Raw genomic sequence first — 13,784 nt, forward strand, 5'->3', positions numbered from 1 at the left:
CCTTCGGAAATTCCGGTAGGAACTCCTTTGAAAATTCCAGGTGAAATTCCTTTGAAAATCCCTGGAGGAATTCCACCGGAAATTACTGCAGGAATTCCCTCGGAAATTTCAGGAGGAATTGCTTCGGAAATTGCTGGAAGATTTCCTTCGGAAAATCCTGAAGGAATTCCTTCGGAAATTTATGAAGGACTTCCTTCGGAAATTCCAGGAGGAATTCCTTCGGAAATTGCTGAAGGAATTTCTTCGAAAATTCCTGGAGGATCTCCTTCGGAAATTCCTGGAGGATCTCCTCCGGAAATTTCTGAAGAAATTCATCCGGAAATTCATGGAGGAATTTCTCAGGAAATTCCTGGAGGAATTCCTTCGAAAATTCGTGGAGGAATTTCTTCAGAAATTCGTGAATGAATTCTTTCGCAAAATTCCCGGAGGAATTCCTTCGGAAATTCATGGAGAAATTCCTTCGGTATTTCCTGGAGGAATTCCTCCGGAAATTCCTCGAGGAATTTCTTCGAAAATTCATGGAGGGATTCCGTCGGAAAATTTCTGGGGCAATTCCTTTGGAAATTCATGTAAGAATTCCTTCGGAAAATTCTTTAGAAATTCCTTCGCAAAATTCCAGGAGGAATTCATTCGGAAATTCATGGAAGAATTCCTTCGGACATTCATGGAAGAATTCCTTCGGAAATTCCAGGAGGACATCCTTTAAAAATTCCAAGAGGAATTCCTTTGAAAATTCCTAGAAGAATTTCTTCGGAAATTCTTGGAGGAATTCCTCCAGAAATTCCTCGAGGAATTTCTTCGGAAATTCGGAGAGGAATCCCGTCGGAAAATTTCTGGAGGAATTCCTTCGGAAATTCATGGAGGGATTTCTTCGGATATTCATGAAGGAATTGCTTCAGAAATTCCAGGAGGAAATTCTTTGAAAATTCCAAGAGGAATTCCCTTGAAAATTCCTGGAAGAATTCCTTTGGAAATCCCTGGAGGAATTCCTCCGGAAATTCCCAGAGTAATTCCTCCAGAAATTTGTAGAGGAATTTTTCCAAAATTTCCTGGAGGAATTTCTCCGGAAGTTCCTGGAAGATTTCCCTCCGAAATTCCTGGAGGAATCGCCACGGAAATTCCTGGAGGAATTCTCTCGTAAATACATGGAGGAATTCATTCGGAAAATCCTGAAGGAATTCCTTCGCAAAATTCCTGGTGGAATTACATCGGAAATTCATGGAGAAATTCCTTTGGAAATTTCCAAAGGAATTTCTCCAGGAATTGCCGACAGAATTTCTCCTGGAATTTCTGAAGGAATTTCTCCTGGAATTTCCAAAAAAAAATCCTTCAGGAATTTCCAAAAGAGTTTCTCCAGGAATTTCCGAAGGAATTTCCAAAGGAATTCCTCCAGGAATTTCCAATGGAATTCCTCCGGGAATTTTTAAGAAATTTCTCCAAAAATTTCCGAAGGAATTCCTCCAGGAATTTCCGAAATAATTGCTCCACGAATTTCAGAAGGAATGCATCCAAGAGATTCCGGAGGGATTTCTCCAGGAATCTCCGAAGAAATTCCGAAAGAATTCCTGCAGGAATTTCCATGAATCTTCAAACGAATTCGTCTAGCAATTTCCGAAGGAATTCCTCCCGGAATTTCCGAAAGAATTCCTCCAGGAATTTTTGAAGGAATTCCTAACGAAATTTGTAAAGAAATTCCTCCATGAATTTTCGAGGGAATTCCTCTTGCAATTTCCAAAAATAAAATCCAAAAAGACTTTCCAAAAAAAATTCTACAGGAATTTCCGAAGGAATACCCCCAGGAATTTCCTAAGGAATTCTTCCAGTAATTTTCGAAGAAATTATTCCAGTAATTTCCGAAGCAATTCTTCCTGGAATTTCCAAAGGAATTCGTCCAGTAGTTTCCGAAGGAATTCCTTCAGGAATCATAAAAAGCATTCCTCTAAGAAATTTAGAATGATTTTTTTTCCAGGAATGTCCTAAGGAATTCATCCAAGGATTTTTTCAGGAATTTCTCTATAGATTTCTGAAAGAATTCCTCCAGAAATTTCCGGAGGTATTCATCCAAATTTTTTCGAGGGAACTTCCCAAGGAATTTCCGAAGGAATTCTTTCAGGATTTTCCGAACGAATTCCTTCAGGATTTTTCGAACGAATTCCTTCAGGAATTTCCGAAGGAATTCCTTCCAGGAATTTGCAAATGGATTTCTCCAAGAATTCTGAATTTTTTTAAGGAATTCCTCCAGGATTTTTTGATGGAATTGCTTCAGGAATTTCCGAAGCAATTCCTCCCGGAATTTCCGAAGCAATTCCTCCCGGAATTTCCGAAGCAATTCCTCCCGGAATTTCCGAAAGAATTCCTCCAGGAATTCCTAAAGAAATTCATTCTGAAATTTCCGAATGAATTCCTCCAGAAATCTCCAAAGGAATTCGTCCAGCAATTTCCGAAGGAATTCCTCCTGGAATTTCTGAAAGAATTCCTCCAGAAATTTCCGAAAGTATTCATCTAAGATTTTTCGAAGAACCTCGCCAAGGAATTTTCGATGGAATTCCTCCAGTAATTTCCGAACGAAGTCCTTCACGAATTTCCGATGGAATTTCTCCAGAAATTTCAGAAGGAATTCTTCAGGATTTTGCGAAGGGATTCCTCCAAGAATTTTGGAAGGAATTCCTCCAGGAATTTCCAATGGAATTCCTCCAGCAATTTCCGATGGAATTCCTTCAGGAATTTCCGAAAGAATTCCTCCAGGAATTCCTAAAGGATTTTCTCCTGGAATTTCCGAATGAATTCCTCCGGGAATCTCCAAAGGAATTCGTCCAGCAATTTCCGAAGGAATTCCTGCCGAAATTTCTGAAAGAATTCCTCCAGGAATTTTTAAAGGAATTCCTAATGGAATTTCCAAAGGAATTCCTCCCGGAATTTCCGAAAGAATTCCTTCAGGATTTTCCGAAGCAATTCTGCTAGGAATATCCGACAGTAATTCTCCAGGAATTTCCAGAAAAATCTAAAAAGAATTGCCGTCCAGTAATTGCCGAAGAAATTATTGCAGGAATTTCCGAAGGAATTCCTCCTGGAATTGCCAATGAAATTCGCCCAGCAATTTCCGAAGGGATTCATCCCGGAATTTCCGAAAGAATTCCTCCAGGAATTCCTAAAGGAATTCCTCTAGGAATTCCAAAGGAATTCGTCCAGCAATTTCCGAAGAAATTCCTCCCGAAATTTCTGAAAGAATTCCTACAGGAATTTCCGACGGAATTCCTCCTGGAATTTCCGAAGGAATTCCTCCAGGAATTCCGCTAGGAATTTCCGAAGGAATTCCTGCAAGAATTTCCAAAAAAATCCAAAAAGTATTTCCGAAAAAAATCCTCCACGACTTTCCGAAGGAATTCCTCCAGGAATTTTCAATGACATTCGTCCAGCCATTTCCGAAGCAATTCCTCCAGGAATTTCCAAAAGCATTCTTCCAGGAAGTTTGGAATTATTTTGTCCAGGAATTTCGCAAGGAATTCACCTAAGGATTTCCTCACGAATTTCTCTATGGATTTCTGAAAGAATTCCTCCAGGAATCTCCGAAGGTATTCATCCAAGATTTTCCCAAGGAACTGCCCAAGGAATTCCCGAAGGAATTGATCCAGGAATTTCCGAAGGAATTCCTTCAGGAATTTCCGATGGAATTCTTCCAGGAATTTGCGAAGGGATTCCTCCAGGAATTTTGGATGGAATTCCTTCAGGAATTTCTAAAGGAATTCCTCCAGGTATTTCCGAAGGAATACCCTTAGGAATTTTCAAAGGTTTTCCTCCAAGAATTTCCGAAGGAATTCCTGCATACATTAAAAAAAATTATTTAATACGAGGATGCAGGAGAATTTTATTTTTACTAGTCAAAAACAGCTCTGATCATCTAAGTTTTTCGGTTAAGTTAGAATATAGTTGATCGGTCAGGGGGGGGCCGCGGCCTTCAGGATTTTCTCCTGGTATTTCATTATGTCCATAATTCGTCTTATATTTGCTGTACATTTTTTTTACAGATTTTTTGGGAAATAATTTGATTAAACTTTAGAAGAAACCTTTCCTAAAGTTAATGGAAAATTCTGGTTAAATTAATTGAATTAATCGTAGAAAATTTCTAATAAAGATTATTTGAGGATGTCGGAATTTCCATTAAGAGGAAAATACTCTAAGAGAATAATCGAAACACAAAAATCCAAAAAAGAAAATAAATAACCACGTTTTTTTTGCAAATTACCAATGTTTAGTTGTCGTGGGGCGCCAATCTGGATGCTTGCCAAGGGCGCCATGGGACCACGCTCCGGCTCTGGCCGGGAGCACTATGAATGTTTCTGTAATTAGTTTATTCAACACTTTCTTGTCACTAATACAATGCAGAAAACATGAAGATTGTTTTTGTAGATTTTTCGGCCGAAAAATCAACAAATCAAACTATTATCCAGTCAAATAAGTCATTAGCATGAAGATTTTTTTCGGCTATTTTTTAAATTTCTCGTGTATTCCTCTGAATTTGTCCCTGTGAATATTGCGTAACTCACTGAATTAATCCGTATCCCGCCATCTTAGAAAACTACAGTAGAATCACTTGGCATAATCCGGAACCACACGGTGAAGGCGACTTGTTCCGCCAAAGCTCCTCTCCTCAATAAGGCAGCTTCATACTGGTACCGTCGTCATTGTGCTCGCTGTCACTGATGCTTGCTAGGGGACGCACATGCAAGGGGAATAACAGTAAACTATATTCACACCCCACAGTCCCAATGATTTCAAATTCAAGCGGAGTGCACAGAAACGCAGTTCTACCAAGAACTTAACGCATCCCACAACGGATTTGTGTCGCGAGCCAGGGAAAGGAGGCAAGTATCATCTCGGATAGACATGACGTTATTGAATGGTGGAAACAGTACTTCGATGAACACTTGAACGTCACGGCGATCGTAATCACGGAAGACCAAGACAATGGAGGAAAAAACTGCATCAGTGCATCAGAGGACTGGAAATGAATGAACTCCCACGATAACGGATTGTAAGTCATTCACTAACTTTAAGTCACCAAAACAGTAGGTAAAGGATAGTTTCGTAGCTGAACTCATCAAGTTGGGCCCGAAAAAGTTCAGTGGAGAAACCTGTTTTAAATTGGTTAGTGAGTTAATCTGCCTTCCCAAGCGTTATTATTGGTACCTGATATCAAATACAAAATATTTGTTTTTTAACCCTCGAGCGATCGCGCTGTTGTATTTTGTACAACACGTAGAAAAAATCTCGCTTTTTGTACTCAGCATTAGCGTGGTGCTGACGTAGGTAGTCAACCGCGCGAGTTACGGAAGGTTAATTGTGTTTTTGTATGGCCGTAAATTTCGACTTCCTGCCATGAGCACTTATGCACTTTCTTTGACAATAGCCCAGCAAGTGCACCACGTAGTTCGTGACGTTCGTATGTTCAATATTATTCAACTCAAAGAAGACACATTGAAGACCGGATTGCGGCTGAACACCAGCGAGAGTCACTTTCGGTAAATCAAGTCTAGTCACGCACGCACATCCCTTTTCTTCGGTCCAACCTTCCAACAATATGTATCTTCAACATGCACCGTCCATCCGTGGCCGAGTGCTCGAGCACACGCGCGCGCGCACCATCCAGCTACCGTTGGCGTAACCTCTTCTGAAAAGGTTTTGTCCGGGAGGAGGCGCCACCGTCTGACAACCTGCTCGCTTATAAATTATTTAGCTTTTGCGCTACAGTAATAGCAGTACAGTGGAACTGTTGTGAGTCGATTTTTTGTGATGCGGTCGTCCAAATTGTTGTTTATGTAGTACACACTTTTAAAGTTTGATGGAATGAACTCACCAAGTTTTATGTACAGTGAAGGACAAAACAATATGACCACCAGCCATGTTTCATACAAAATGGCCAAATTTGACGGTGTGATACTCGGTTTTTAGTGAACCGATTTGGCTGAAATTTTGACAGTTGCCATGGAGTTATGAGAATTTTCATTTGTATTTAATTGATTTAGTTCTGTTCACTACATCGAAAGTTACAGATATATAAAACGACAAAATATTATGACCACTTTCAATATGAGACTTTATGATGCTTGATGGTTGATAAGCTAGTAAGAATGGCATTAAATTTTGGGGACACTTTTATTGAATTGACCACAAATAAGCACCATAAAAATCAGGTGTTTTTGTTTTGTCGCGCCGTATATCTGTAACATTGGAAGTAGTGAACAGAACTCAATCAAATTAATACAAATCAATTTTCAGCCAAATCCGTTTAATAGAAACCGAGTACATACCATATCATCGAACTTTGCAATTTTGTATGAAATAGTATCGGTGGTCTTATTGTTTTGTCCGACACTGTATGTATGAAGATGTCCGGAAAAACTATTTAATTATTTTTTGAACTTCATAAAGTTACAAGTAATTTCTTCAAAACCAATCGGAAAATTTCCCAACAGTAATCGTCATACGCAGAATCGTCTATGTTTTTCGGCATTACTAAAACACGATAATAAATCTTGATGTCAATCGACGGAGCAAACGCTACCGGAATAAGCAAGCGATGCGATGGCCGGGACTTTAAACGAACTCGGTTCGGCGGTCACTTGCTTATTAATGGCGATAATGATGGCAAATATTACACGAGAATAAATAATAGAATGTGTGGCATTTCGTCGAGCGAAGAAGATCGGAAGGCGGAAACCGTTCGTTGCAGATTGTTGCAGTTGTAGCTGCAGCATGCACGTTGCAATGGAAGGGAAATTCCACTGCGCATTGCCACCACAGCAAGGTAGGAGTTCGATAATGCAAGAGATAGCGGCAGTGGGGTGTACTTACGTCTTGTTTTTAGCTTAGGATGCACCGGTTTCAGCACTCGTCCCTTTCGGATCGAATCGAGCAGTTGCTCCCGGGGGCAAGCCACCCGTTTCAGAGGTTGCGGTGCGAGCTTTCGCTCGGAGGCCTGCGAAAGGGGGACGTTAAGAGACGATTAGTAATCATGTTTTAGGTCCGAATGATCGAATATAGGAAGTGGCACCGATTCTAATTCTCTCAAGTCTAGCATAATCTATAACTGTCAAACAAGAACACGGAAAACAATGTCGTTGTAATCAGCTTGAATTGTTTGTGGCATTCAAGATGTGATAAGATAATAATTTGGAGCAAACAACTCGTCACTGGTCGCAACTTGAACTGAAAAACCATAATTTTGGTCAACTTGAGTGACTTTGACCTTGGCTGTTCTATAACGAGACCCGTTCGTAGCAGCAAACAAATATTAAGGGGAAGTCATTAAATCGCAACCGTGAAATCTCTAATTGATCCGCTGCCACTAAGTAACTTTAATGTGATGGGTGATTGCATAGTTGGCGAAGATGCTCTTAACGATTTCAGCATGCAGGAAAAGTTCTATTCAAATATTCAACTTAACAAACCGAATGTTGTTGGTTTTCCGATTATCAACTGAAAGGAAATTTTAGACATTCGTAAAGTCCGAAGAGGGTGACGGGTTCGATTCCCGGTCGGTCCAGGATCTTTTCATAAAGGAAATTTCCTTGATTTCCTTGGGCATAGAGTATCTTTGTGCCTGCCACACGATATACGCATGCAAAATGGTCATTGGCAGAGGAAGCTCTCAGTTAATAACTGTGGAAGTGCTCATAGAACACTAAGCTGAGAAGCAGGCTTTGTCCCAATGATGACGTTACGCCAATAAGAGAGAGAAAGTCCGAAGTTGAAAATCACAAATGTGCTGAAAATGGATAGATTGAAACGAAAAAAAAAGCAAATCAAATTCGTGTAGTTTTGGTGGGATTTAAACCTATGACCCCCAATTCCCTAGAATGGGTGCGTTAACCAACTACACAACATAATAGGTGATGATTCTGTGGAGTAAAGCACCAAACCGAATGTCAACCTCCACTTTTCATGCAGAATCGTTACCTGGTCTCTGGTTGAGTTGGCTAACGCATTCTGTTTAGGGGAGTGGGGATCATGGGTTCAATTCCCACCAGAATTACACAAAGTTTTTCTTGCAATTTTTCCGTTTCAATTTATCCTATTTGTGCCTTCGAACTTCAGACTTCGCGTTCAAACCCCAACAAAACTACGAGAAACACAGTAAGTTTGTGTTAAGAACTGGCAAAATTGTTGATGTAAATCGGTAACATTTAAGAAATTGGTAGAGAAACTAAAACGGTTCTCAACGTCTTTCAAGGTTAATTCCATTTTAAATGTTTTTTAATAGAGAACAGTGAATTGATCGTATTTTAACTGAACTTACCTTCCGTAACGGTGGTCGAGATCGGATAAACTCCAGAATAACGGCGTGTGCATCTTTCTTCACTTTCGGCGGTATGTCACCGTCTACCATTACTTTGCGCAGATTGTACTTTCTGGAAATTGGGGGAGAAGAAAAAACAAAGAAATTGGAATAAATAGGTATGGATTTGAGAAAGGTGTGAAGTAAATGCGTGTATAAACATTGCCGGGTTCTGTTTGAACAGTAGTAGCTGCTACGCGTGAAGCAGTTGATTAGGTGCGATGGGATGGGACACCCTGCTAGGCAGCGGGTAAGATCATGATCGTACAGGTACTCAGTGTACGTACAAGTGTTCAGTTCGATTTTGGAAAAAAGTGCTAATAATAGATGATGAGCGTACAAACATGTTTGACCTCGAAACGTGACTGCATGGCGTGATGCAGCCCAGCTGAGTCCGATGAGCGGCTTGCCTGAATCCTAGGTACGAATACCGTTTACGAGAATCCGATATTTAGTGGTAGTCCAGCACGAGTTGGTGCTCTACCAAATGACCAACTTTGATTTATGGTCAGAGGGCGAGTACACTCCGTTTGATTTTTCTATTTGTCCAGGGTCAGGGCTCAAATGGTGGTTAATTAGGGTTGTTTGATCTTACATATGTTTTGTTCAGCGTTTATTTGGAATGTGGTTTATAGTAAAGCTTCATTGTGGTAACAAAACGTGATCGGTTTGGTGAAGTCATCTAAGTCACGTCTGGAGCCTGAGAAAACTGACTAACCATTGCGTTGCTGAGAAATTCACCTTAGTCCGTACCCAAGCGAAGGGTTTTGTGGATTGATTCCCTCCTTTTACCATAATTCAATATACTAGGCGCCTCTAGTGGCTGTTCGAGCCCGTATGAAGTTGATCATCGATATTAGCTTCTTTTCTCGATCAGCCTAGATAGCTGTGTAGTGTCGGTAGCGATGTCTCAATTGGCTAAGAATAACACTACGGACCGCCTGTTCCGGTTGTAAGAGTCCACCAACAGGTGATCCCTAGTTCATGGTGTGATGCGGCTTTATGCTTATCGTGCATAGGAATGAATGGCTAGGGGGTCTAATAAAAAACTAATCGCAAACGAAGCAGTAAACATGAAATGGCAAACTCGCGTGTGATGCCTCGAGCCTGTGTGCTTGTCAACAACGCAATAGTTGTTACACTCATCACTGAACTTACCACCAGAGATGCATGTGCTATCACAACTGATATATCTATTGGAAATCTCAACAGGAAATACGTCTATTGTTCGATTTATTTACCGCATGATGAACCATACCCTACGGATGCTTTTAAACAAGTCAGCGCATACTGTACTTCAAAAGGCCTTCCGCTAATTGTTGGCAGTGATGCTAATGCTCCCCATATCATTTGGGGCAGCTCAGACATCAAACTGGAGAGGCTCCAGTTTGATGGAGTACTTAAGTAGTACAGATCTTGGATTACTTGACATAGGCAACCGCCCAACCTTCATGTTATCTGCTAGAGAGGAAGTGTTAGACATAACGCTTTGTTCTTGTAGAATTAGTCACGAGCTGACCAATTGGCATGTGTCAGATGAAGGATCTTTATCCTACCATCGCGACATATTTTTTGAACATTTAAATGTTACTTCGTAAACATTGCGTTTCAGGAATCCCCGGTCCACAAACTGATTTGATTGCGGCCAAATTTCATGGATACTCACCATCCATTGACACTCTAAGTGATTTAGATGATGCCGTTGATGCTACAACGACCATCATCATGGAAGCTTTTGAAGAAGCATGCCCTCTACGGTCTGTGAAGATCACAAGAGGAACCCCTTGATGGAACTCTGATCTGGCGAAACTCAGTAGAAACAATGTAGAAAGAGTTGGAACAGACGACGTTCGGCTGGTTTGGAGGCTTTCAGGTCGACTCGCAAGGCCTATAGGAAAGCTCTCCGGACTGCTGAACGATCCGGCTGAAAAAACCTTTGTACAAATGTTTCCAGTTTGAGTGAAGCCAGTCGGTTAAACAAAATCTTTGCCGAGTGAACGAACTTCGTTTGCCAGATGGCGATCTGACTTCCTCTGATGAGGAAGTTCTGGAATGCCTATTCAACACATACTTCTCTGGATGTGTGGATATTACATCTTCGGATGAACCTGATGTCTTTTCTTGTAGTTATGATTCCCTGGCCTCGGCTCGGAGTATTGTAACTATAGAATCGATTGAGTGGGCACTTAATAACTTTGCTCCTTTCAAATCTCCTGGAGCAGATGGGATTTATCCTATTTTGCTTTAGAAGGGATTTGATTGTTTCAAACATGTTTTGAAAATAATACTTGTTTGCAGTTTTGCTACAGGGTATATTCCCAAATCTTGGCGAGATATTACTGTGAAGTTCATTCCGAAACTGGGTCGTGCGTCGTATGAAGAAGAAAAGAGTTTTAGACGTATCAGTTTGACATCTTTTCTTCTGAAATGCTTAGAACGCATTGTGGATCGTCACATCCGTGATGTTCATCTGGTCAACGTGCCTCTTTAACATGCCTACAAATCTGGTAAGTCCACTGTGACTCTTTTACACAAGGTTGTTTACGATAACGAGAAAGCGTTCGCTCAAAAGCAATCTTGTTTGGGTGTTTTCTTAGATATCGAGGGTGCCTTTGACAATGTGCCTTTCGATGCCATATGGGAAGCCGCACGGAGTCATGGTATATCTCCAATGATTTCCAATTGGATTCATCAAATGCTCAAAAACCGATATCGCTTCTCGACATTGCGTCTAGCAGGGATTAGGGAATTGAGTGTTTGTGGATGCCCCCAAAGGGGAGTCTTGTCACCGCTTTTGTGGAATCTCGTAGCAGATACGCCATTGAGGCAACTCAATAATAACGGTTTTCCTACTTATGGTTTTGCCAACGACTAACTAGCATTGTTAGTTGGTATGTGTATCACCACCCTTTTCGACCTGATAAAAAACGCCCTTCAGGTAGTTGAGGGTTGGTATCATCAATATATGTAGCTATTCGGTTAATCCGAAATTGTTCTTTTTACGGAAAGGCAAAACCGCAATGGCGTTCGACCTTTGCGTCTCTTAGATTCCGAAATGGATGTGACTGAACAGGTAAATTATGTTGGAGTTATTATTGATTCAAAGCTTCTCTGGGCACCTCATATTGAGTTCAGGATCAAGAAAGCTTGTATGGTCTTCGAGCAATGCCGGCGAACCTTTGGTCTAAAGCCCAAGTATATCTAATGGATTTACACAACTGTTCGGCCTATGGATGAATAATGTTTTAGAATCGTATAAATATCTGGACTTATTTACCGTTGCCAATATTTTCGGAACATTCCCTCAGGAGTTCCTCCAAAATTTCAAATAATAGAAAGCTTAGACCTTCAAAGTACTCCGACGTTTGTGTTACTAATCCAGTATACTAAGCCAAATTTTATACACGATGGAGAATAGTCGACGGTACTTAAAAAGCCTCAATGCACCGCTAGAATCCATGGTTCGTGCATTGAGATATCTAGGTCATCCAAACTACTCTGGAGTTTATTTTCTATGATATACTGGGCCTACCATCATTTCTGTTCACTCTGTTCGAGAAACTTAATCACGTTGATGGCCTCTAGACCTCGAAATATTACGAGCAACTCAACTCCGTAGTAGTTGAACATTCCATAAAATTGCTAAGTGCTTCTAATACTCTTTGTAGTTTGGTCTGCAATATCTTCTTACTAAATCATGCTTTGATCGTAGAGCATGTTCATGAAATGTAGTTTGTGTTTCTGATGAAGCCTTAGTGCACTACTATAATGCTTTGAGTACATTTATGGGACGTTCTACGCTCTCCAAATTATTGGACTACAAGAATTGAAACCATTATGGTCTACATGCTGTACTCTTGTTTCTCTTTACTGTATCCGCCAATGACAAAATAAAACATACATACTGATTTAATATTTTATAATGGAGTCAGCTTCAAACGCACATTTAGAGATTCACTACATCGGTTTTCTAAAGAATGGCCATTCGTATATTAGGAGGCTAAATGGAGACCCTATTAGGAGGCTAAATGGAGACCCTATTACACCGTGTCCAATAAGTTCTCATACAAAATACAAATTTAGAAAATATAATTGTATTTCACATCCGTGTTTCATATTTCCAAAATGAATGCATGTATTGAAGGGCCACATAATACTGGTTAAATAAAGCATACGGTTTAGAATAACAATACTTTATATTTGTTTTTATAAGCCTAGCAGTATACTCCCGTTTTCTGAAATCCGTTTGCTCCGGCACGCAAGAAAAACGTCCGAAAAGTTGATCATTTTAGGGAAGCTAAATAGAGTCCATAAGGTTAAATTCTGAGTTTATATCCCAAGTATTGTACCAAATGGATATACTAAAGCTGAAACATTACAATTTTGGTGATGATATGGTAAGAAATTTGCTAGTAAGCTTCACTTGAGGGGATTTCCTTGAAAATGTTCGTTATATTAAAGAAAAACATCATAAAACGTAAATTTTGGACAAAATTTACCACAATAGGGATACAAGTACGTTTTAGAAGTGAGAATGTTGTGAATCAACAAGATATGATGCAGCCATGCTTCTTTAACACAACAAATCTCATTAAAACATGTAAATGGACATTTTGGTTTGATTTACGTTTTATTTTGCACAAAATAAAATGGCTTCGTACTCCACCAATACAGAGTCTCATATTTTTTTCTCTTTTGGCCATAGTTTGTACTAGCAATTGTGAGGACAGGAACCTATTTTGTTTCAACTTTAAACCATTATTCGTTAAAATGTGACGAAATACTAAAGAAATGGCGTGCGTGCCAGCTGAAATGGACTTACGCCACACAAGCGATCAGCAGAAAAGGATTGGATGCAATCATTGCGCGTGAGCGGCAGAATCTTGAATTTTCGGTGGCGTATTGTTTTTTTTTCGCGGATTTGTCAATCTGGCTGATAAAATTTGAAATGGATTGTGTGAAAAGTGTTTGGAAAAGCGTGATTTGATGTGTTTGTAACAGGATCCTGCTGAAAGCGAATTGAGAAGATTTTAGAACTCGTCGTGTACTAGTTTGTGCTAGTAATTCAGGAGAAGAACACGCGAAAAGTTTGCGGTGCGCCCATCGGAGGCCATGGAGAAAAGAGCAAGAAGAAAATAATTCTGTGCTGTATGTGGTGCCTTTTCCGCGAATCGGATTGACTGCAGAAGAATGAAGAAGCAGTCTGTCAGGAAAATTATAAGTCGTTCCTGTCGCAGTTTCTTATGAAAAAGATGATTGAGAAAATGAAACTGGCAGTCAGTTTTTATTCAAGATGGCGAACGTACGGGATTTTTTTTCTCTGTTCGGAACATAAACCACTGCGACCAATATTTGATCTATTGTGGTAAACGTACGGGATAGCCACATAAATATCACTGTGGCTACACAATAAAGCTTGGAACATTGAACGATTCGTGGATTAGCGGTT

At 40.2% G+C, this 13,784-nt stretch overlaps 1 protein-coding gene across 3 annotated transcripts in view; it reads right to left on the reverse strand.

Annotated features, from left to right (window-relative positions):
• The window catches only part of LOC109397492 (protein spire), a 648,107-nt gene that overhangs the window by 177,861 nt on the left and 456,462 nt on the right, over positions 1-13,784 (reverse strand). For all 3 annotated transcript variants that reach the window (XM_062850305.1, XM_062850306.1, XM_062850307.1), the window contains 2 exons: positions 8,297-8,408; positions 6,853-6,976 (listed from right to left, as the gene is read on the reverse strand). In XM_062850305.1, the coding sequence (XP_062706289.1) occupies positions 6,853-6,976; positions 8,297-8,408 (236 nt within the window). The remainder of the gene's footprint in view (positions 1-6,852; positions 6,977-8,296; positions 8,409-13,784) is intronic.

Source organism: Aedes albopictus, chromosome 2, assembly GCF_035046485.1.
Source record: "Aedes albopictus strain Foshan chromosome 2, AalbF5, whole genome shotgun sequence".
Lineage (NCBI taxonomy): Eukaryota > Metazoa > Arthropoda > Insecta > Diptera > Culicidae > Aedes > Aedes albopictus.